This window comes from Sphaerodactylus townsendi, linkage group LG02, assembly GCF_021028975.2.
Source record: "Sphaerodactylus townsendi isolate TG3544 linkage group LG02, MPM_Stown_v2.3, whole genome shotgun sequence".
Taxonomy (NCBI): domain Eukaryota; kingdom Metazoa; phylum Chordata; class Lepidosauria; order Squamata; family Sphaerodactylidae; genus Sphaerodactylus; species Sphaerodactylus townsendi.
Genome location: NC_059426.1, coordinates 82,099,865 through 82,123,466, shown reverse-complemented (window position 1 = coordinate 82,123,466; position 23,602 = coordinate 82,099,865). Strand labels below are relative to the sequence as shown.

Genomic DNA, 23,602 nt, shown 5'->3' with positions numbered 1-23,602 from the left:
TCATCAAGTACTGGGAAGCTTGGAAGTAGGGAGGGAGCTTTCCCTTTTGAATCTAATTATGTTTTTACAGAAATCTATTTGCAACAATGGGGTATAACTTGGGGGAATTATAAGCAGCCCAGTTAATATGTTCTTCCAGACAAAGAAGTGGGAGAATTGATATATGTGATATAACTTTCAGTCACATTTGACATAGGGGAACGAAAATCCCCAAGTCATCCAGGCAGAGGGGTATGGGGGCCAAATGGTGCCTGGAGGCAAAACCACCTCTGGGTGCCCCCCCCCCCGCAGAGCTCTGCTTACTCATGAGTAAACCCCACTTACTTGTGAGTCGGGCTACAGCCCCTCTTCCCAGCCCAGCAGCTAGGGCGCCAGTTTCCCTTGCGTCCCCTTCTGGGCAGGAAGAGGAGCCAAGGGCAGCACCTCTTCCCAGCCCAGCAGCAGGAAGTCATCTGGTCACATGGGGGGGCGATTTTGTGCCCCCCAAATGAATAGATTAGTTGCGCCCAGGGATATGGGTTACCCCATGTCCCTGAGCAAATACCCCACTGCATCCAGGGCCCTAATCAATTCAGGGACATGTGGAAGAAAGAGGGGCTTCAGCCTCCCCTCCCACTCCCTTTTCTTGAGCCAAAAGAAGCCACTGGGGGGCAAGGGTTGCCTCACTGTAACGTACACAGTACAGTCAGTACACATGAAGCCCAACTCTAGGGCAAAAAGGACCCCCCTGCAGGCATTTCACCTTGGGAAAATGGCATAGGAAGAAAAGATGAAGCCTCTTCTCCCTCTATATCATGCTTCTAAGTAAATTAGGGTCTTGGAATCTTTAGGAACCCCAATGTCACATGCTGGGTCAGAGATCCCCACCCCAGTTTTGGCTCCCTCTAAACAGCGAGGGCATGAAAAAGTGTTGGGTTTCAGTGCTAAGCACAAGTAAATTCCACGGACATCAGTGGAGTTTGCTTCCAAGTACAGATAGTTACGACTGGCCTCCTGAGTTCCATTCTTAGTCATCATTATGAATAGTTGTGACTTGGATAAAAGATTACTGCTTTGGGTCCCAATTTGAGTGAAAGAAGGGATATATATGAGTCAAATTACTAAAATAATAACAAATTACTAAAATAATACCTTCTCTCAGTATCATTTTAATTTCTCCCTAGTAAGCAATCAGATCTCTATCATTCATATGTGTAAATGGTTTTTAATGCACTGAGAAGGCATGATCTCATACCTCCTAGCTAGCTTTGTTTCTGTTCCTTTGGCATTTTTTCCTGGCATATTTTAAATAAGAAATCTCTGTTGTCCTCCTCCCTTCTTTCTCCAGGAATCTTGCAGAGAAATCATAATTGCATGTTTACAGAATTGGCTCGTTGCTATAGGAATGGCTGGGATTATGACAGAAGTCAAATGTTGTAATGACTTTATTACTGTCAAGCAGAGGGCCATGCTGACTCAGGAAAAGGCTTTTCATAACAAATATATTTAATAATTGGTATGAGTGCCAGGGGAAATTAAAACTTCAAAAGTAGTCAAGTATGTGTGGGAGAGATGGGATGTATTTGGAAGTCTCTCTTGAGTATGTATATGTTTAAGTGCTGTCTTCTGTACATATCTCTAAATGGAGACTATACCACTTGGTATCAAAAGGTTCAAAATAAACACTTGGATCTCATGGACAATCTCTGCTGATGGAACAGTGGAAGTGTTCTGTCAGCAGAGCTGATTTTCTTGCTTCTCCCTCCTGCTGCAGCCCAAAATCCCTCCTGAAATAATGCTTTCCTCTCCTGAACAGTATGTAGGTGGAATCAGTCTACAGTAGGAGTGGAGATGGGCAGAAATCACTCAAATGCCTGCCAGTGGAAGTAAAAGGAAGCAAACCTCAACCTTCTCTCATGGTTCACCAAAAGCTTGTTGGAAAAGCTCTGCTTTCAAAGCCTGAAAAATCTGTGTAGGATCAGAGTGTTCTTGACATTCTTAGAAAGCCCATTCCGCGGCACAGGTGCAGCTACTGAGAAACCCCAAACAGATCTTATTGACTTATGTGGAGGAATGAGTGGTAATTTCTGACTTGTGGACATATGTGGGTAGAGGTGCTCTTGCAGATATGAAAAATAAGATGCACCTGAATAACCAGGGGCAGCCATTGCTGCCGTGGTGAGCAACGCAGCAAGATAAGGGGCATGCATGGCCTGGCGGCTAGCTGCAGAACCGGGTGCAATGATTGGCTCCCACCGAAAAAGACGGGAGGAGCCGGGGTATATCTAGACGCCTTCCCCGGTCCGCGCCCTTCCCGGCGGCGAGAACCAGCAAGGCGTGGTCGTGTTTTTGGAGTCTCGCGTAAGGCCTGGAAGGAGACTGGCCTTTTCTTTCCTTGCTTTTCTTAGCTGAATTTCCTTCTTCCTCTGGCCCTCCTCGCTTCTCTCGTTTCAACCTTTTCTTTCCTTTCACCTCTTCCGGGCCGGTCTCGCAGCCGCCATGGGGCCGAAAAGGGCCAAGAGCAGGGAGCCTGCTGCTGAGGCGGCGGTGCCATCGGGCAGAGCGCGTGCTCTGCTGAACAGGGTCCGGGCTCAGACTGGCTGGACGTCCGACGACGGTCCGGTTGCGGCTTAATCGGAGCAGCGTTTTGTATGGCCAGCCGCTGGCTCGGGCTTGTCTCCCATCGGCAGGGGATGGTCATCGGCATGCATGGACAGTCTCCTTTAGGAGGGGCCCTCCCCGCTGGCTCCGGGGGGTGCCGGCCCTGAATCTTCCCGGTCCGAACATGTTGGCCATATTGGCAATCGATCTCAAATTTTGGTCCGCGAACTCCATGGACACCCTGTTGCATCTTTCACAAGTCCTCGGCGGAGCTGGATGAAGCGAGTCGGGCCCCACCTCAGGGGTCAATTCTGAGCCCACCGGGCTGCGCGGGCGCCGGGCGGGGCTTCCTCGAAGCGGAGTTAACGGAGGAGCTGCACCTTTCGCCACCGGTTAGCGCGGCAACATCGCTGGATGCGTCCGTCGGCCCCTCGGGGCGCAAGGGCAGGAGGAGGAAGCGGTCGTCAGGGCGTTCCCGTTCCTCCAGGCGATCCCCCAGCTCTTCGTCGTCGGGTGAGTCTACTGAGGATGATGACGCGCAGGCTACTGGGGAATTTTGGGTGCGGGGGGAGAGAGTGCCTGCTCTCCCACCGTGGCTTGCAAAGCGCAGGCGTTTCGGGGGCGGCGAAGCGCCATCCCCTGGCCCGGCTCAAGACGACCGCGGCAACCCGCCCGGGTCCCACCTCCCCAGGAAGCTCCGGGAGCGGGCGCTGGATGGGTATTACGTGGACATCTTTAAGTTCCCGCGGCGGGAGGGGGAGTTGGGTTTGTCGGGCGGGAAGGCCGACAAAAAACGGAAGGACCCGGCAGCAGCCGAGCGGAATTTTAACAACTGGCTGCAGGGCTTCACCGAATTCCTGGCCCTCATCGGGGCAGCGTATCCCCTGCGGGCCTGGCACCTGGCAGCTCACATGGCTCATGTGCTGCGGGCTCGGGCGCTGGCTGGGGAAACTGCGGCCATCGCTTACGACGAGGCCATCCGCAAGAACGCCTCGCACAAGTGCCTTTTCCGTTGGGACCTCATCCACGACCAAACCTGGATGGTCGTGGTCCAGCCCGCCATGGGAGGGGCGGCGGATCCTCCTGTTCTTACAAAACCCGGCAGAGCCTACCCGGGGCGGGTGGGGGCTAAGGGGTTGTGTTGGGAATTCAACAAGGGTGCTTGCCAGCGGCCAAAATGTAGATTTGAGCACTCTTGCTCCTTTTGTTCCGGCGCCACAGCAGGATCAGCTGTCCCAAGCCAGCGGGACGCCCTCCCTTTCGGCAGGCCCGGTCGCCCGGCGCCGGGCCCTCCCACAAAGATGCCGGTGGCCAGGGCAGCGCCCCCGCCCCCGCAAAACAATGAGGTGCTCGCTCAGCTGCAGTCTTTGGCTCCTACACCCGTTCAAGTGGGGGTGCTTTTGGAGTGGCTGCAGCGTTATCCAGACAGGGGGGCTGCGCGCCTGCTGGGGGATGGTTTCTCTTCTGGCTTCCGCATCCCATACCAAGGCCCAAGGAGGGCTTACCAAGCCAGCAATCTAAAATCTGTCCGCGATCTCCCTGGAGGGGTGGCTGATAAGCTCAACAAGGAAATCCAGGCTGGCCGCGTGCTGGCCCGCTTTCGGAAGTCACCCTCCTCTCCCCAACCTCAAGTCTCCCCAATTGGTGTCGTGCCTAAAAAAGCCCCGAGGGAGTTTAAACGAAATTTCAACACCTCTCCCACCCCCGGGGCGATTCCGGGGATCATTTCCTTGACCCAGAGGTTTGTTAGGTCCGTTAAGCCACCCACAGACTGAAGCCATCCTCTCTGCATCAGGCGAAGCGGGTCCGGGGGCATCCCTAGCAAAGTGTGACATTCAGTCCGCCTTCCGGCTCCTGCCCATTTCCCCCGTGGGCTTCGAGCTGCTGACCTCTCACTTCCAGGCAACGTGGTAGGTGGACAAGGCCGTGCCCATCGGCTGCTCCTTTGCCTGTGCGCCGCCTTTGAGACTTTCAGCACTTTCCTTGAATGGGCTTTCAGACATGGTGCCCTCCGGTTTGGTGACCCATTAGGTGGATGATTTCTTGATTATCGGCAGGCAAGGCACCCGGGAGTGGGAGCGGCCCCTTCAAGATGTCCAGGTCCTAGCCGCCTCGCTGGGGGGCCCCGTAGCTCCCAACAAGGCGGAGGGGCCCGCCGCTGCCCTCAGCTACCTGGGCATTCACCTGGACCGCGGTCCTAGGCACGTCGTCACTCCCGGCTGACAAGCTTACAGCCCACTTTCAGCCCTGTGCCAGTCTGTTCTCCTCCTCCGAAAATGCAGGAATTAAGCCTGGTCCAGTCCTTACTCAGCCACCTCGAATTTGGCTTGCAGGGTGGTAGCCCCGGGCAGAGCTTGCTGCTTTCCGGCTGAAGCGAGGTCAGCAGCCGGACTGCAAGTCCCCCCTGACCATCACGGCTCAAGTCTCCCGGGGCATGAAAAGAAGACCTACTGGTCTGGATGTCCTTCATCCGAAACTTCAGCGGCTGACATCTCTCTGTGGCAATCAGCTTTGGAACCTGGCCTGGAGCTGCAGATTTTCGGATACCTCTGGGGCTTTTGGTTTGATTGTGTTCTTCCGAGGTCGAGTGGAGCGCAGGGGCCTTTGGCCCCCAGAGTAGCTGCAGCAGGGCATCGCCAGGGATCTCACTTTTCTGGAGCTGTTTCCCCATCCTGGTGGCGGTGCACGTTGGCACAACCTCTGGCTTAACAAACGGGTGCTTTCGCAGTGCGACAACCGGGCGGTGGTCGCGTGTGGTGAAGCAGACAGTCGAACAAATCGGCCGCGGGTCATGCGCCTGATTAGCAATTTGGTTCTCACCTGCCTCACTCATAAACATCTCTTTCACAGCTGCCTTTGTGCCAGGTTTGCAGAATGAGATTGCTGATGCCTTATCTCGCCAGCAGGTGGATCGTTTCAGCCTGGCCCCCGGAGTGAAGCCGTTCCCGGTGACAGTGCCGGCGTCCCTCTGGAGCCTTGGCAGCGAGGCGTCATCACAGGTGTTTTGAACTCATTGGTAACGTACGTGCAGGCAATCTGACGGAGCCGTCTTGCGCGATTTCCTGAGCTTAAGCTGCGACCTCCGAGCGCCCGGTCTCACCGGTGGGGTGGACACTAGCCTCCTCCTGCGAGTATTTGGTCTGGCTCCATGGGCGGGGGGATGCACCAGCACCATGGGAATTGCACCTGGCGAACGTCGCTTTCTACTGCAAGGTTTCCGGTTTTCCTGACGTCACCAAGGCGTTTGTAGTCCGCTGCCTAGTGGCTGGGTGGCGGCGGGTGGGCACCAGACAGAGGGACCTCAGGCGCCCAGCACCAAGGAAGTGTTGAGGGCGGTCACTGGGGTGCTAAGGCGGGTGTGCGCCCGGCGCTATGAGCGCTTGCTTTGCGTCGCCGCCTTCCACCTGGCACACCACGGGGCTTTCAGGCCTGGGGAACGGGTAACGCCTACCAGGGATCGACCTTCCAGCACCCCGCTGCAAAGGGAACACCTCGTCCTGTCGGGGGACATGGTCTACGCTTGGCTGGCTCATTCAAAAACCGACCAAGAGGGCCGCGGGGCTTGGGTCACCATGCCAGCCCTACTGGGCGGCGCCACCTGCCCCCTCCCCCCCCTTATTGAGTGGCTACGGCACAGGCCTCGGGTGGGTGGCATGCTCTTGGTGCACGAGGATGGGTCCCCCCTCACCAGGTTCCAAATGCTGGCCGTGTTCAGGGCATGCTTGGCTCAAGCCGGGCTGCCAGCCGCGGAGTTCGGCCTGCACTCGTTCAGAATTGGGGCCGCCACGGCCGCGGCAGCAGAAGGCAGGGCCCCGGAGGATATCCGCAATTTGGGCAGGTGGCGGTCGGGGGCCTTTCGGGCGTACATTCGCCCACACCTGACTTGTTGATTTCCCTCCTCAGTGCCTCCAGGGACGCCGCAGACTGTCTATCGGCAGGTGTGGGTCGTGGGGCACAGCCTTGTCAACAGAGTCGGGGACTACGCCTGCAATTCCGAATGGGGCCGGCATCTCGGACTCGGGGCGCACGTAAGAATTTCCTGGATGGGGCAGGGGCACATGCTTTGGCATGAGCTAGAGCCCAAGGTCATTGAATACATTTTTCAGCTGGCTACACCGGACCTCCTGGTCATCCACCTTGGGGAGGAAGATCTCCCTGCCAGGTCGGGCCTTGACCTGCGTTTTGCGGTGGCCGCCACGCTCAGGAGCTTTGCCAGGCACCGGCCTAACATGACCTTGGTTTGGTCCGAGATGGTGCAGCGGGCCCATTGGAGCGGAGCGTTGGATCCCTCTGCAGTGGACAGGGCCTGCAGAAAAGTCAATAAGGCGGCCGCCAAGGTGGTGCTTTCCCTCGGGGGAGCGGTGGCGGAACACTCCGAAATCACCCAGGATGTCATGGACCTTTTTCAGCCAGATGGCGTCCGCCTGTCCCAATGGGGCATGGACTTGTGGCTTCAGTCAGTTCAGTTTACCCTTCGTCGGTGGTTAAGATAGAGACAGGCTCAGGCTTGAGGAGCTTGGGCGGTGAGCTGCAAGGGTGGGCAGCTCGTGGCGGGTTTGCAACGGTGTCGCACATCTGGGGAGAGAACGAGCCTTCCGGCTGGGGCTCCCAGGCTTGCGCCCTATGAGGGCCGGGGGGTGGGGCGGGCAGGCCGGCAGGCCGGGCCGCTGCCCGACACCCCAGGGAGTGGGGTTGGGTTGGGCCGTTAGGCGGCCATGGGCTTAGCCGGTGCCCGACACCCCAGCAAGCACGGGAGGAAGACGGGCTGGGGGCGGCCTTGGGGCTCAGCCGGTGCCCGTCTCCTCAGCAGGGGCGGGAAGTGTGGAAGCATTTAGGAGTATGATCTCTGGGCTTCCCTTCCCGCCAGTTTCCCATTCATTGGGATGTGATGTGCGACCCGTTTGCCGCCCAGCTCTGATGTAAATAGTTCTTGTTTATAGGTTTGTTGTTTAATAAACGGGCTGCGGCCTATTCCTTTCCAGCCTGTCGTTGTGGTGTACTTATTGAGCGAGGGAGTCTCACCATCTACAGCAATTCAGTTTGTGAAGGGGTTAAAAGGTTAATGTCAGAATCAAATGGAAACAAATTGGCAAGCAGCATAACAATTTAAAACTTTATATGTTATGTTCAGAATGCCTAATTCTTGTCAATAGTTTTGCTGCTGTGTTCTGTGCCAGTGGTAGCTTCCTTGTTGTCTTCAAGGGCAACCCCATACAGAGTATTTTAAAGTGGTCCAGTTTTGAGGCTACCTTAGTAAGAAATAGCACAGCTAAGTTGATTGAGTCTGAGAAAGGCAACACTTAGAAAAAGTCAGAAAAAGGCACATTTGCTACCTGTAGTTATATTCTTCTTGAGAAAAATAGCTAGATCTAACAGAACTCCCCAGCTCCTAAACTGTACCAGCCAAGGTGGGCAGTATAATTGTCTCCAAAATCTCAGCTTTCCCATTCTGCATCACCCTCTGGCTTTCACATGACTCTGTGCTGTTCCATCAAATTGTGGAGGGAATCCACAGTTGCTATGTACACATATGCAGAAATCTAATTAGATTAAAGTTTGTGATCATGCAATCAAGCTCATCCTAATTTCTGAACATTCCTAATCAGTTTGTGCGCATGTCAGTGCTGTGTCCACATTCTGGTGGTGAGGCCACATATTCATTCCCACTCCCCATCTACATGTTGGCTTGTTCCTAGGTATGCGATTTGTACTGTACTCCATTACCATTCACTTTCATATGCAGAATTGCAGCAGGAGATTTAAATATGTAGGCCTACCACTGGCCAGAATATATGGAACAATAACGTTATTTTCATACCCCATTTCCTCCCCAGTGGGTTATCAAAGCTGCTTATAACATTGATCTCTGCTCCTCCCTGTTATCATCACAGTGATAACCCCGTGAGGCAAATTAATCTGAGTGTAACTAGCCTGTGAACCTCCATGGTAAAGTTTTAAACTTGGGTTGCTCATATCCTTGTGCAGATTTCTCACAATTGCTTCTCACTGGTAATCAATCCTGAGGATGACATGATCTCATCCCTCAAATAATATATGCTTTTTATTAATTAATTTTGGAAAATCATTACCTCTTTGGGTAAGAAGCTGGGTTTTATTTTAAGATGTTTTCCTAGCCAGCCCCTGCTCTAAAGTTTATCTTTGTTAAGAGAGAAGCCAACAAAACCATACTTCCTCTCTCTCTCTCTCTCTCTCTCTCTCTCTTTGTTTACAGGAGAGCTGCCAAATTAGAAACACAGCATACTTCTGAAAATGTAGCATATGCAGCATTTGTGTTTACACGATGGAAAAAATTCTGGACTGCTCCTGTCACAGTGTTTATGGGGAATGTTATTATGTACTTTGCCTTCCTCTTTCTGTTTTCCTATGTCCTTTTGGTGGATTTTAAACCACCACCACCTAATGGTCCATCCATCCATGAGGTTATACTTTATTTTTGGGTTTTTACATTGGTCTTGGAAGAAATCCGACAGGTTGGTTACTTACTTTATACCTTTCAGCAGCTATGTATTAAATCTAATAGCTTGGCTTTCCAATTGGCCTATATTCCCTTTGGCTTTTGAAAGTAGCATACTCCTCTCCTTCTTTATATGATTATTAGCACTAAAGCCCATTTTAAATTAAAATAAAATGGGCTCAGGGAGGGAGGGGGACTTCCTCCTCCCCCCTCCAGGAGAGCAGTCCATATTGTTTGGGGCGGGGGAGGCTCCTAGGTTGAGGGAAGGTGGGTGGAGAATGGGATGGAATGTTGTGAGTCCTGCACACCCATTGTGTGGGGGTTTGTTGTTGGACATTCCATCCCTTAGGCCAGTGTTTCCCAACCTTTTTGGTGTCGCGGTACCCTTTACCTCGCTCTTCATATCTCAGGGTACCCTTGAGGTTCATTTGAAATTTTTTTGCATTTTTAAGGTTTTTTTCCATTTTTGGCCTGTAGGTGGTGGGAGTGGCAAGCAGGGGGAGGGGCGGGGTGGGGCGGGAAAGCAGTGCTGACAGCTGTGTTGTTTGTTTGCCTAAATTCGGCATGGATTGGGGGGATTCAAAGGGAGCTCTCCCTTTAAATCTACCCCCCACTCTACACCGAATTTAGGCAAATAAAACAATGCTGTTTTTCAATATTGTTTAAAGGGAGCCCATGAGGCTTCCAACCCCCCCCCCCTTTCAAAATCCGTTTGATTCCGGTGTGGGGCAGACAGTAGCATTGTCATGGTACCCCTGGGACATGCTCATGGTAGCCAGGGTACCACGGAACCCTGGTTGGGAATCACTGCCTTAGGCAATTATGTATGAGGATGTACTGTTCTTTGGCATATTGCTTACATTCCAGAACTGCTCTGCCAGCAACTAATATTATAAAGTCCCTGTTAGTGACTATTCCTATAGTTGCAAACATTTGCAAAACGTTTGGAAACTCTGCCCCCCGGGTTTGTCTGTATTTACCCCCTTAAAAATGCTTCCTAGATGGTATTTTGTGCTTGTTCCATTGTTTTTGTTGATCTGTAGATTGATGCTACAAGGCTTCAAGGCCTCTTTCTGTGATTCCCCAGGGACTGTGTCCATATAGGTAGCCATCTGTATCCATATAGGTAACCATCAGGTACCATCTTGTGTTAATGTTAATGTTAATTTTAATAATGCTGCATTTTAATGGGATAGGGTTTATTTTTATTAGAGCCTGTATTAATTGACACTGGATTTTAACCTGATATTGTGCTCTATTTATATGCTGTTCACCGCCCTGAGCCCTCCGGGGGAGGGCGGTCTATAAACCCAATAAATAATAATAAATAATAATAATAATAGCTACATAGACACGACCCTTTAAATTTTAAAAAGTTGATGGAAATTCAAAGTGAGACTGCCAATGTGAGCTCACAAAATGATTCTGATAAGGAAGCCTGTGGACTGCATAGCAGCATGGAAAACGTTCTGAAGAGATCTGCACACAAGTGGAAATAGTTCCACAAAAAAAAAAAAAACACTTCCAGAAACCTGTTTTCAGAAAAAGATTGCTTGGGAACAACATCCAAGTAAAATGTTTTGAGGCAGGAAACAAAATATTTGGGGCTAAAAACCATGCAGCACTCCATGGAGGAAATGTTTTATTTCCTGCCTCAAAACAGTTTATTTGGTTTTTGCAGAAAGGGTCTATGACAGCCAGTTGATATTCTTAGGGCCAGTCACACAACTGCTCTGCTTATGTCAGCAATTCCTCTGTCCTTTCTATAGTGGTTCAGTGGATGCAGGGAATATATCATTTTGTTCCCTCACCATGGTTTGCATGACATAGTTGTCACCAAAAGCCTTCTCAGTGTGTACTGAATGGTGAGGCATGCAGAACTGAATTTCTCCTTGTGCTAAACCTTTTGCTATGATTAGAAAGCTGTCATGGACAGAATTAAAAGGGAAAGGTGCCATGAAACAAATAATTGGGAAAACCCAGAGTAACTCTTGAATGTAAAGACAATAAGAAATATTTAAAATATTTTTCAACTCAGCAAAAGTGATTTCCAATGATCAAGTAGTGTCTGATTTCCTAAAGTTATGTATAATATGTAAAGTATTAAAGTGGGAGATTATTAATATAGCTCTTTGCTGCTCATTTTCATGAGATGTAGGAAGCTATGGGGGCTAGTCTCTTGGTCAGAAGAGAATGCTAGAGTAGAGATTTATGAGGTCCATTCCAGTGGATTGCAACTCTTTTATAGGTGAGTTGCAGGCAGGAGAAAGTGAAACAGGTTCTGCTGGTGGAGGACCTCTGGAAAATTTGATGACAAATTTGGGGTTGTCTCCACATAGTCTGTCTGTCTGTCTGTCTGTCTGTCTGTCTGTCTGTCTGTCTGTCTGTCTGTCTGTCTGTCTGTGATAAACATGAAAAAATATAAATTAATTAAATATTAACTGATACAAGATACCTTCATTTTATTTCGGGAAACAGGAAAGTAGTGTAGAGTTACTTTGTAAGTGAATCCCAAAAGAGTAAACCTATAAATGGGTCCTGAAAAGTACAGTAAATTTAAATGGTCAAAAAGTTTAGAACTAGTTCAGATAAAGGCTATTCACTCGGCAAAACACAATTGCATGAGTAAAGATACATTTGTAACTCAAATTGTTTTTGTATCATTTGCTCTTAATGGTTCATGTACATTCTAAATAGTAATAATAATAGTTGTTTCTGTTCACGTAGAGCTTTTTCACTGATGAGGATATGAATTTAATGAAGAAGTTCAAATTGTATGTAGAAGACAACTGGAATAAGTGTGATATGGTCGCCATCTTCCTTTTCATCATTGGAGTCACTTGCAGGTATGCAGATTTGAAGAGGGTTTTCTTTTTTTATTTAATGACACCATTGCAATAGGAAATAGTATAGAAAGGCCAGCAAGGCAAGCCTTCCACAGTAAAAATGGACAATAAAAAGATCAACATCTCAAAATCATGAATCTTTGAAAATAATTACTAGGAACTGTTTACCATTCATATGAAAGAAAAACTGGAGTGCCCCCCCCCCAAATTAAAATGGAAGGGCAGCCCAATCCAAAGCCGGAGGTGGCCAGGGACAGTGCCACTGTTGCACTGCTACGTTCACAGCCATGGAGCTGAGGGGCACCCAGCTGCCAGTGTCTTTGCCCTCTTCACTGGTGGGGGTGCTCCTTACATCGGTGTGTGTTGGGGGTTAAATGTGCCAGCATGGCCCCGCACTGTCTCCATCAGCCCATAGGATTGGGTTAAGAGCAGCAGTGGCATAGTGGTTAAGAGCAGGTGCATTCTAATCTGGAGGAACTGGGTTGGATTCCCCGCTCTGCTGCTAGAGCTGTGGAGGCTTATCTGGGGAATTCAGATTAGTCTGTGCACTCCCACACATGCCAGCTGGGTGACCTTGGGCTAGTCACAGCTCTTCTGAGCTCTCTCAGCCCCACCTACCTCACAGGGTGTTTGTTGTGAGGGGGGAAGGGCAAGGAGGTTGTAAGCCCCTTTGAGTCTCCTACAGGATAGAAAGGGGGGAAATAAATCCAAACTCTTCTTCTAATTCTTAATAGTGTAAAACCATAGAACAAGACACATTTTTTCTGTAAACTTGGGGTTGCTACTGGACCCAGGCCTCTGTTGGATAAACAGTTGGCAGCAGTGGTCAGGGGTGCCTTTCACCAGCTTCAGGCAGCAAGCCAACTGTGGCCATTACTGGGCAAAAAATATCTTGCCACTGTGGTGCACACTGTGGTAACATCTAGATTAGATTACAGCAAATTGCACTATGTAGGACTACCCCTGAATTCTGTTTGGAAGCTACAGTTGGTACAGAATGCTGGGGCCAGAGCACTGACTGAACTGGGTCTTTGGGACCATATCATTCCACTCTTCTTCTATCTTCCAATTCAAGGTGCTAGTGTTGACCTTTAAAGCCCTGTTTTAAATGTTTTTTTATGTTTGTCGCCTCGTAGACCCTCATTGGGTGGAAAGGCAGCATTGAAGCATTTTAAACAAATGAATAAACATCACCCCTACCACATATTTTGGTGACCAACGGAACATCTGGTTTTCACAAATAACTGAAGAAGTGATTGATTGTGAGAGTACTAGTAAAAAAGCAGATATTATTTCCTTATAGATTCCATTTTGAATACCTGATCCCTTAATCAAAGGCACTGCTTGTTTTCTTGCCCCAGAATGCTGAATTCAACCTTTCAAGATGGCCGAACCATACTAGCTATTGATTTTATGGTGTTCACTCTCAGACTGATTCATATTTTTGCTATTCATAAGCAGCTGGGTCCAAAGATTATAATTGTAGAGAGAATGGTAAGTACAAGATTTATCACAGAGACATGACAAAAAGGTGTGCATTTCATCACATATTATACTGAAAGCTCTGAAGATGCCTGACATAATTTCTGCTGTACTGAAAGCAAAGAAGCCCTCCTGAATATCATAAGAACGCACTGCTATCTATTTCAAGCCACGTATATATGATTTATAGTATGATCCTAGGTCTAATTATTGCAGCATAAGTAGCAGTGTGCCACTGCAACTGAAGTAGCAAATGAAATGGAGGTGAGAGTGGTTGTAAGGAAAGATGCTCTCTAAGTGTTTCATAAACATCCTGTCAGGTATAAATGCATTTACCTTGTCATCTGGACCATCTGAAAGAAGAAACAGCATGCTGATTTTCTCTGAACTGCCAATCACTTACTACTGTGGTAATGTTACATGCAAAAAGGCTCACTCGCATGGTAAGTATGTTTGCATGCGGATGTGTGGAGACTCGTTCCATTAATGACAAAAACACATCTTTTTTGTTGGAAAAGAAATCGGCCGCAGCCCAATTTATTTAACATATAACCAATAATCTTGAAGCTGGGCGAGCATAACAGAGCACATCCTGACCCCCAGGCAGTGGCGAAGCCACCAGGCGGCCAGGGGGATGCACAATGCACCAGGTGCACCGATTCTGGTCATGTGTATGGAAAAATCCCTTGCCCTCGGGCCAGCCCCTTCCTCGCTGGGCGCAATTTCCCAGGCCTCTCCAGCAAAGAGATTCTCCACTTACTTTTAGAAATGGAACATCCCAGAGAAGAAGCCTGTCTGCGTTGCCTGGGCCTGGTGAGAACTCCTGGGAAATGTAGTTCCCACCAGGCCCAGGCAACACAGGCAGGCTTCTTTGGCCTGCTCCTTTCCTAAAAGTAAGTGGAATTAAGTGCTGCGGGTGTGTGTGTGTGTGTGTGTCTGCCACGGGGGCAGCAGGGGGGGGCGCTGTGGGGGGGAGCGAAAAAGCCAGAGTGTGCACCAGGCTCACTCTGGCCTAGCTACGCCTCTGCCCCCAGGCAGTGAACCACTGAACCTGGTTATAGGGCAGCCCCAGCTGACCCCTTGGGCTCTTCGGAGAGAACCCCTGTCCGGCTCATGTGAGCTCTATCACCACCTCGGACCTCATATGGAGGCCCCCAATGTGGGAAGTCCGGCATGCAAGCTACTTCTTTCCCAAAATAGGATGTGCTCTTATGCCCAAACCGCCACCGAGCTGTTAAACAGCTCCCGCCCCAGCTTCAGCAGCCCAGAGTCACATAGCTCAGTGCGTGCCGTGAAGCCACTGCAACAGAGCATAACAGACGTCATGTAGCCAGATGTCCTGGCCCCAATCCGATAAGTGGACTCCATCGAGCAAAAATAGTGCTTCTAGCATGTAGGATATATTACTATGGGGAATAACATCCCCTCCTATATCCTGTAAGGGGATGTGAAAACCAAATTGGAATCCTTTTTTTAAGTACAGTGCATCTTGCCAACGCGGATACCTGTCCAGCAGCTGACATAATGAATTTACACGCACCGGGGAAGGGGCGAGGCACTGCAACACCTCCGGGACATCAGGCCTTCTGAACGGGGAAGGATTCTTCCTGGCTGCCGCTGTTTTTCTTAGGGCCGCCAGAGCCAGGGTTCCAGCCACGCCGATAGGGCAGACAAGCAAGTTGAGGGCAGTTTATCCATGCATGGGACCCAAAACATTTGGAACAGTTGTGCTCAAACATGCATTTTTCCTTTTTGCAAGAGCCCTGATTAAAGGCCCAGCAGGCACGCTGGGGAGGTTCCTGTTGGCCAAACCCTTTCTTTCTTTACCCATCACTGCTGCTTGGTGGAACCTTAAGCACACAGGTCATCCACATCTGATCGTGGATGAGGTCCCACCTCAGCCCTGGGCGATGCGAAGCACTCTTCCGAAGTGCTTTATCGTATCTAATAACCGCGGCATCCCTGGATAAAGAGCGTGCCTTTAGGACATTGGCCAAGTGGTAAGCCAAATGCCACACCCTTAAATGGTATGCAGCTGCTATTAGTGCCATATATTCGGCGAACCCCTTCAGCCAACTATCAAAAGTACTCCCGGCTTTTTCTGGATGCTCCCTTTTCTTTCTAGTAGGAGCCAGTCTCCTCCGGATCCTCTTCTGGCCGCAAAACCGTGAAGATATCCATATAATAACCGTCTAAGGCTCTTTCCCTCAACTTTCTAGGTAAATGAGAGCCTGGCGGGTCCCCGGGGTCCCATGCCGAGCAGAAGGCAGGGCCTGCAGGATTCCCAGCACTAGCCTGTTCCCATTCTCCCCTTTCTTCCTGTTGGTGAGCCAAATAGGAAGAGGGGGAACCTGTTCCCCTCTTTCCCAATAGTCCCCCACCGCCTGTGCGGAATCCTTGTCTGTAGACTCACCCAATGAGGACGAGCTAGGGGAGCGATGGGAGGACTTGGAACACCGAGAGGTTTTCCTCCCTCTGTGTCTGGCTCTGGTCCGTGTCCCAAAAGTCTGGCCAGAAGAGCCTGCCACTACCTCATCACAAGCTGGCACACCTTGTGGGATATTACTATGAACTGCCGACTTTTGACCTTGAGCGGTGGGGTCCGTAACTGCTGCAGGAGCCAGACCCCGTGTGGAAGACAGTTGTGCTAAGCCCTGATGGCTCTGACCACCACCCAGAGGGATGGCAGGGGAGCCTTGCCCCTGAGAAGGCCACATACATGTTGGAACCTGCTGACTACCTACAAAACCCCCTGACTATTGGCCAAAGTAAGGTGTCAGGGCACAATGGCCTGACCACCCCATGGCCGGGTTCGGGTTCATGCCCATAAAAGATGGGTAAGGATATGGCCCCGGCATGTAAACTGGACCTGTGGAAGCGGTCATCCCGTTGGGAGGCGACATCAAAAATGCGAAATTGCTTATTCCGCTGTGAGCAGGAGGCGTTAATGCCACCCTTTGATGGTTAGGTACTGATTGAGCAGACAACTGGCCGCTGAGAGAGGAAGGCTGTGGTGCCATTCTCTGAGTGCTGGGCACTGATTGAGAGGGCAACTGTTCTGGCGGGCCAGTAGCAGGAGCAACAGGCACCCCCGGGCTGGCAAGTGCTACAGTCACCCCCGGGTTGGCCTTATTTAATCCCACTCCTGCATCTTGCATGGCCACAGGAGTGGCTACCCGCCCCTGTTCTGAGGCAACAGGAGCCGCGGACCCTTTCTTATTCAGTCCCTTTCTTCTAGGTCCTTTTTGCTTTGAAGGCATGTTTTTTTAATTAATAACTTGCTAATGAACTAAATTGTGAATGGCAGAATGATTCTAAATTGAATGCCAAATAGAAAATATACTAAACTTACACTAAACTACCACTGATCAGCTGTACTACCTTTTAAACTATCCTGAAGAACCAACCTTAAACATCTAACTATATAAAATTCCTAACACCAGAGAACTACTATCTTTGGACAATTAAAATTGTGTCTGACTGACACAGAAGCGCTGCCTACTGGCAGGCTCAGAGAGAACCTAATAAAAGCGCTGCCCACCGGCAGGCACAAAGAAACCCGTGTGAAATGGCCGTCCACAACTCAACAAGCAGCCGAGGGGACAAAATGGCCGCCTGCCAGAGCCCTCTGTCCCCGCAACAAATAGGCCGCTTATAATGGCCGCTGCCCTTCCCCACGCACCCGGGAGAGGCCACCCAGCCTCCTAATAGCCGGACTTGCGTCTTCCCCGACAGCCCCACTAGATTAAAACAAAAACCTCCCCGTGGAGGGTGGTGGGTGGCTGCGCCAGACAGACGCTCGTCCAAGCGACCTAACGGTCTGAGCGACTGCCCCACTTAACAGCCTAACAAAACCTCCCAAAGGGGTGGGGGAGGGGGTGCCACCAGACGGACGCTCGTACGAGCGTCCTAACAACCGCCACAAATGCCGGCCAAAACAACGACACTCATGCTGAAACCAACAAGGGAGAGCCCAAACGTCTTCCCTTTCCTGCCGCCTGGCCAACTCTAAACGAGACCTGACAAGGGAGCGCAAAAACGCGAACGTCCTCCCTTTGTTGCTGTTGGCCTCAAAAGAGGCCAGTCCCTGCCGACGCAGCCTCTTATAGGCTGCCTGGCCCTTGTCACATGCCGGTACCCAGCCACGTGACTGCCTCGGCCAGCCGGCAGGAAGGAGAGGCTTTCCACTCCTTCCTCCCCTGCTGTAACGGCGCCGCCAGGCTGAAGCCTGGGGCGCGATTTATAATGACAGATCCCACGGAGTGTTTATTTAGGTGTGTAATATACCATTAACATGTTTCAGTCCTAAATTTGTCATACAGAGCTGAATTAATCTGAAAATAAGTTCCTGATTATGATGACGATTGAGCTATGGGGCATCAGGCCAGGTTCCCCTCTCTAACCCTCTACATATAACTCCTCCATGCATTCAGCCAATGTGTGTAAAGGGAGAATGGTACAAGTATGCTAGCCTTCTCCTAATAATCACCATCCTATGAGCACAGTGTCTGCATGCAGAAGAGATGTCTCCCATGACAGGGAACCCTGCTTTCTGAATGATCCTGATCATGGAGTAGGAATATATGTGTGCCCACTTCCTTCACGCATGTACATTGTGCCCACAAGTGCACTCATACCACTGCCCCTCTACATGCATTACCTTAACATGCAGGATTGTGTGTAGCTACTGCCTGACCAAAGGTATCTTTGCAGTGTAGCCATCATCAGTGAAAGAGAAGTTAAGTACAAGTTGATTTCACTAGCTTAGCAGTACCAGTGGCTGTTTATGAGCCTTAACCTGAATCTCAGCAGAGATATAATGAGACATGGTATGTTCTCATGCCTGAAGCCAAATTTCAGGAGCCCTAAGATTGGGCTGCTTGAACTGGATTAATAATGTTTGGAATTGGAAATCCACTTGAGGTGGAAACACTGTGCACAGGCCACTTAGACTGTCTTTGCACACCCTCATCTGAGTGAGATACATTTCCCCCAAAGTCCCCATTGTGTGGAAACTAGATGTAACTATCTACCAGTGAACAGAAGTGCCTTCTCAAAGGCATACTCTTCTTTCTTTTACTTATTTCAGGATTAAGCCCTGGTATTGAAAAAAGTTTCAAGCAAGAGCTCCTGTTTCCATTTAAACCTGATTTGCCACCACATGTTGAAGCAAAATGGGTATTCCATTGGAACAATTAAGCTTTGATTCAGAGTTTCTTTAATGCATGATTCTTCCACAAACATTGACTTGGGTCTCATCTTATTTATGATCCATTCACTACTTGTTAAGTCTTCCATCTCCAATGGCATACCTGAAGAAAATGGTGCCTGAGGCAAGCACTGAAATTGTGCCCCACAATCCCTCCTGCTCCCTGCCTCTCCAAAGTGGGCATGCTGGGTGGCAAGCAAGCAGGCAGGTGCTCACTTGCTCTGGGTGGTGCTGGAAGTGCGCTGCTCAGCCTCACCAGCTCTATCACGGCTGCATGATGTCCCTTCCACTGCACACCTGCAGCCAAAGCAGTGAGCCAGGACAGTGCCATTGCCAAGTCAAGCCATGCTTCTCAGGATCCGGCACAATGCTCTCCTCCCAGCCTGGCATCCCCCTGATCACTGGTGCTGCCTGCTGCACAATCATGTGCAGGTAGGCAATTGGGCGCCCCTTGGAAATCGGAGACTATGAAAAGGAGGTGAAGGAATGCCCCTGCTTCTCTCAGGGAATCCGTTCCCAACAGGAAAGGGCCGGGTGCAAATGGAGGCACAACTTGGGAGAAGCAATATGATGGTTGTTGCTTTAAGGGACAGCGATCTTCGAGGGAAGCAAAGGGCTACCTGTTGGCTTCTAGCTCTGGATGCAGGTGGGAAAGGCTGGTAAGAAAGAGAAGAGCCCAAGTTGCCCTCCTGGTCTGTGAGGGTGAGGGAAGGAGGGGGCAGGTGGCCAAATGTGCCCCATCCCTGGACATACCAGCAAACACTAGAACTTTCTGGAAGCAAGAAGCCAGGAGAAGCTGCAGAAAACTGGTTGAATTACCTGGACAGCAGGAGCAGGACTCAACTGTTCCACTGAGAAGGGCGAGGCCAACACAGCCCCAATCCAGCTGCAATCAACAGATCTCAGCATTTCCTCAGAGTGAGGCAGGGTCAGCACAATCCAGAACAAGCTGTGGTAAGGGAGGGGGGCCTGGGATCCTGATGGGCAAATCCTGAGCTGGCAGGGCTCTACAGACAGCCCATTAATAGGCTGGAATAGGGAACCCCAAAGCGGGAGGAACCCTTTTGGGAGGGATAAAAGAAACAGGGAGGAGGCCAGGAAGAAAGGATGGAGAGTTGAGAAGGGTCCAGGAGTGCTGTAAACTGCTTGTCATTAAAGTCTGTCTGCTGAAAAAGTCTGACCTCAGAGTGCTTCTTTGCTTTGTGGGTAGTTCACCAGGGCATCAGCCTACCCTGCAAGGATGATGGGGAAGGGAGATGTTCACAACACTACTTTATGAAATTATGTTCTGTCCATTCTCCTATCCACCTTCTGAAAGCAAAATTAAATAGGTCTCAAGACCAATGATCACATGTATTGGATTTAAAAACCAAATACTTTGCTCCAGGACAGGTGCCCTTCTGCTTGCCATTTCTCTGCATCTTGATGGCATGCATATAGCACAACATTTCCTAGAGCAACCTGGACCTTTGTTCAGGATGCAAATCACTTTAGCAAAGTACAGGCAAGAAAACACACAATCCCTTTATGTTTTAATCTGTGTATTAGTTTCAATCTACAGTTCTGTGTTTCTTTTACAGATGAAGGATGTTTTCTTCTTCCTTTTTTTCCTGAGTGTGTGGCTTATTGCTTATGGTGTGACCACCCAAGCCTTGCTCCATCCTGATGACAGTCGATCTGAGTGGATCTTCAGAAGGGTTCTCTACCGTCCTTACCTTCAAATATTTGGACAGATTCCACTGGATGAAATAGATTGTGAGTTTAATGCAATCCAAAGTGGCTAATTGCGGTGTGGCTATGGACAGTGCTACTGTGCCACCAACTAAGAGGCTTGTTGCACTGCAGCTAGCAAGTCAAAAGTGACACTCTGAACTCTTGTGAAATCCACCTATGCTGCAGCACAATGGCTGAGCCAACCTTTTGCTCACATGAGAATGCACCAATAGAGTCATTCCCAGACTGAAAGGGCTCAAGAAGCAGACTAAAGCTGGCTCTGTCCCTGGGAAAGCCCCCTTCAGCACTGGTGTGAGCTCCTGCTCCAGAGAAGCTAAGTGTCATGCTGCCGTGTGGCTCCCCACCACTGGTGTAAGTCCCTCTGCACTGGCATAAATGCCTCTTACCAGTGTAAGCAGCATTTATGCTGGCACCAGGGTCACACCACCTCATCAGTGCTTTCAGTCCCCTCTCTTTGGATTGCACAATCCCCCTTATATTTGGATGGTGACAGAAAGTAAGAAAGGCCTATTCAAAGAAATATCTTCTCAAGGATGAGAATTATGTAAGAGGGCTGGTATACTTCCTTCTCAATCACCAATAGCGTCTTCCAACCCCAGCCCCCCAAATCAGAAATCAACAGGTGAAAATGTTCGCAACACAGAAATAAATATTATCATGTGCTAATGTTTTGACCTCAAGATACTTAGAGGCGCAACTACAGTGGTTGCTTGAAGAGTTGATAACCCTGGTCCACAGGCTTAATTAACTTTCCTGGCATGTTTTTATTTCCTGTTAAGTTTTAGCAGGAACATTTGCTCCTCTTAAAAGCCACCGATTCCCAGGTTAAATCACTATAGGTGCAGCTTCTCTGCTCCGGGCTCAGTCAAGTTCAAGCCATCCCTTGCTAAATTTACAGTGTAGACAAGCCCTTTGTTAATATATCATTCTGAATCCCTGGTAGAATTTTAAGCAATTGCATTCTGTTTCTAATTACAGCATCTCGCATGGAGCTGGAAAATTGCACATCAAAGGACAATGTGTTATCTTGTCCTAATGATTATGCTAATTGGCTTGTCATCCTCCTCTTGGTTATTTTCCTCCTGGTTACAAATGTTCTGCTTATGAATCTACTGATTGCCATGTTCAGGCAAGTAATATATCCTCTGTTATAAAAGGAGGGCAGACAAAACATCTGTACAACCATGACTTTTAAAATGTACACGGTGTAATGGTACTGGCATGGAAACTCATTTTGCACATAACAAATGCGATACAAGAAACAATCTCATTGACACATAAACAAGCTATGTAATTTCCATTGCTTTTGATAGAAACTAACTTTCTCTGGATGATGCCTGAAAACGGGTGATACAGTCGGTGTGGTTCAGAAGCCATTTCAAACAGAATAGTTTGGTTTCATCTGACTTATTAGAAGGGACTCTCTGATTACACTCAGAAAGTGTCAAAGGTAGAAATTTGTGTTAGAGTTCAGAGTTGTGTTCGGAGCCCAGCAGGTGGACCTGGCATGTATCACCGAAACCTGGGTGCGCGAAGGTGAGACCGTCGCCTTAGGCGAAGTCGCGCCCCCGGGTTTCGCGTGCCTTCACCAATCATGAACCCAGGGCCGGGGGGGGTGGTGGTGGTGGTGGTGTAGCATTGTTCATCCGCGAATCTATTCCCTTCAGGGCAGCCCCCGTCCCAGAGGTCACCGGCATAGAGTGTGTCGGCCTGGAGTGGTTGGCCTCGGAGAGGTTGGCTATTCTCCTGGTGTACCAGTCGCCTAGCGCACCAGGAGACAGCCTGCCGCGGCTGCTGGAGGTGGTGGCGGACTGGGCGTTGCGATTCCCCAGACTTCTATCGCTTTGGGGACTTCAACGTCCTGATATGCCGCCATACGCTGCCCTCATGTTTCACGCAGCCGCCATGAGACCCTGAGTGTCATCCATGACGCATGCTAGGCCTCTCCCTTGATAAATTCTGGCCCCACCCATGAGGCTGGGCCTGCATCGCTTCGGATTTGGTCTTCGGTTGAGTGGGATAAGTTTGGTGAAGTATCCTCTACTGGACAGAGTGCCATGGTCTGACCATTTTGTCCCTGAAGGTCCTGGTGGACTTTGTCAGCATTCCAATCCCCGTCCCTGAAGCTGACAGGCTGATTTATGCCCGCCCGCGGAGACTCATGGATCCACCTTTGGTTTCCTGAATGCTCATCGCGGGACCCTGAACTCACGGCGGCACACCGTCGATGAGCAAAGAGTGGAGAGATGTTGGAATTCCCGACTCTCCGTACCATTGATGTTGTTGCTCCCCGGCTATCCTTTTCTACGTCCCAGCCATTCTCGTAGCTCCATGGTATAAGCAGAGGAGCTGGGTAACCGCATGAAGCGGGGGCTTAGACGCCCTAGGAGCCGAAGTGTGGAGGAAATCTCGCGTGGACGAAGCTGCTTGTGTAACATCTTATAGGAGGGCCGGCTTTTATGAAAGCCTCACGCAGATGGCTATAATTTAAGGAGGCTAAGAGGACTTTCTTCTTCCTCCCCGCTGCGTCCGCTAGCTTCGCCCAGCACAATTATTTCTCGCGATAATTCGGTCATTGACCTCTCCCTTATCGGAGAGAATCTTCAAACCCCTCAATTGGATATTAGCTGTAGAGGCATTTATAGCAAGCTTTTTCATGGATAAAGACGCATCACGCTCCGCCTACGCATCCTTCCATCCACGTTAGCTACAATTAGCTTAACTGGAGACTCCCTTGCCGCCTTCGGTCCTTGTTTGACCCAGTTTTCCCTTGCTCTCTGGAAGCCGCCTTTGCTCGACAGAGCTCTTTAGCTGCTGTTAGACCTACTACCTGTCCTTTCTGGATCCCGTTACCCGTCCTGGCTTGCTAAAAACCTGCCGGCGAGGAGTTAACGCACCCCATCTGTTGAGGTATCATCAATGGTTCCCTTGGAGCAAGGAACCTTCCCATGATGGGTTGAAGGAGGCAGTGGTCCACCCACTCTTAAAAAGACCATCGTTAGATCCAGGAAGATCTGGCCACCATTACCGCCCCGTTTCAAGCCATCTTTGCGCTTCTGGGGAAGGTAATTGAGAGAGTGGTGCTGAAGCAGCTTCAAGGCTTTTCTGGGATGACACATCGGTTTTTGACCCCTTGCCAGTCCGGCTTCCGTGCTGGGCATGGGACGGAGGACTGTTCTCGCCGCCGTCCACGGATATACACTCCATATCTCAGCTTGGACCAAGGCGGATCGGATCGCACTGCTGGTAATTGTTGCTAGATCTCACCGGCAGGGT

The 23,602-nt window shown here is 50.0% G+C and overlaps 1 protein-coding gene across 1 annotated transcript in view; it reads left to right on the top strand.

Annotated features, from left to right (window-relative positions):
* Nucleotides 1–23,602, top strand: part of TRPM5 (transient receptor potential cation channel subfamily M member 5) — a 69,263-nt gene that overhangs the window by 39,415 nt on the left and 6,246 nt on the right. The window contains exons 18-25 of the mRNA XM_048484574.1: nucleotides 559–679; nucleotides 2,841–2,972; nucleotides 4,612–4,756; nucleotides 8,857–9,071; nucleotides 11,783–11,901; nucleotides 13,263–13,395; nucleotides 20,173–20,347; nucleotides 21,305–21,455. Coding sequence (XP_048340531.1) covers nucleotides 559–679; nucleotides 2,841–2,972; nucleotides 4,612–4,756; nucleotides 8,857–9,071; nucleotides 11,783–11,901; nucleotides 13,263–13,395; nucleotides 20,173–20,347; nucleotides 21,305–21,455 — 1,191 coding nt within the window. The remainder of the gene's footprint in view (nucleotides 1–558; nucleotides 680–2,840; nucleotides 2,973–4,611; nucleotides 4,757–8,856; nucleotides 9,072–11,782; nucleotides 11,902–13,262; nucleotides 13,396–20,172; nucleotides 20,348–21,304; nucleotides 21,456–23,602) is intronic.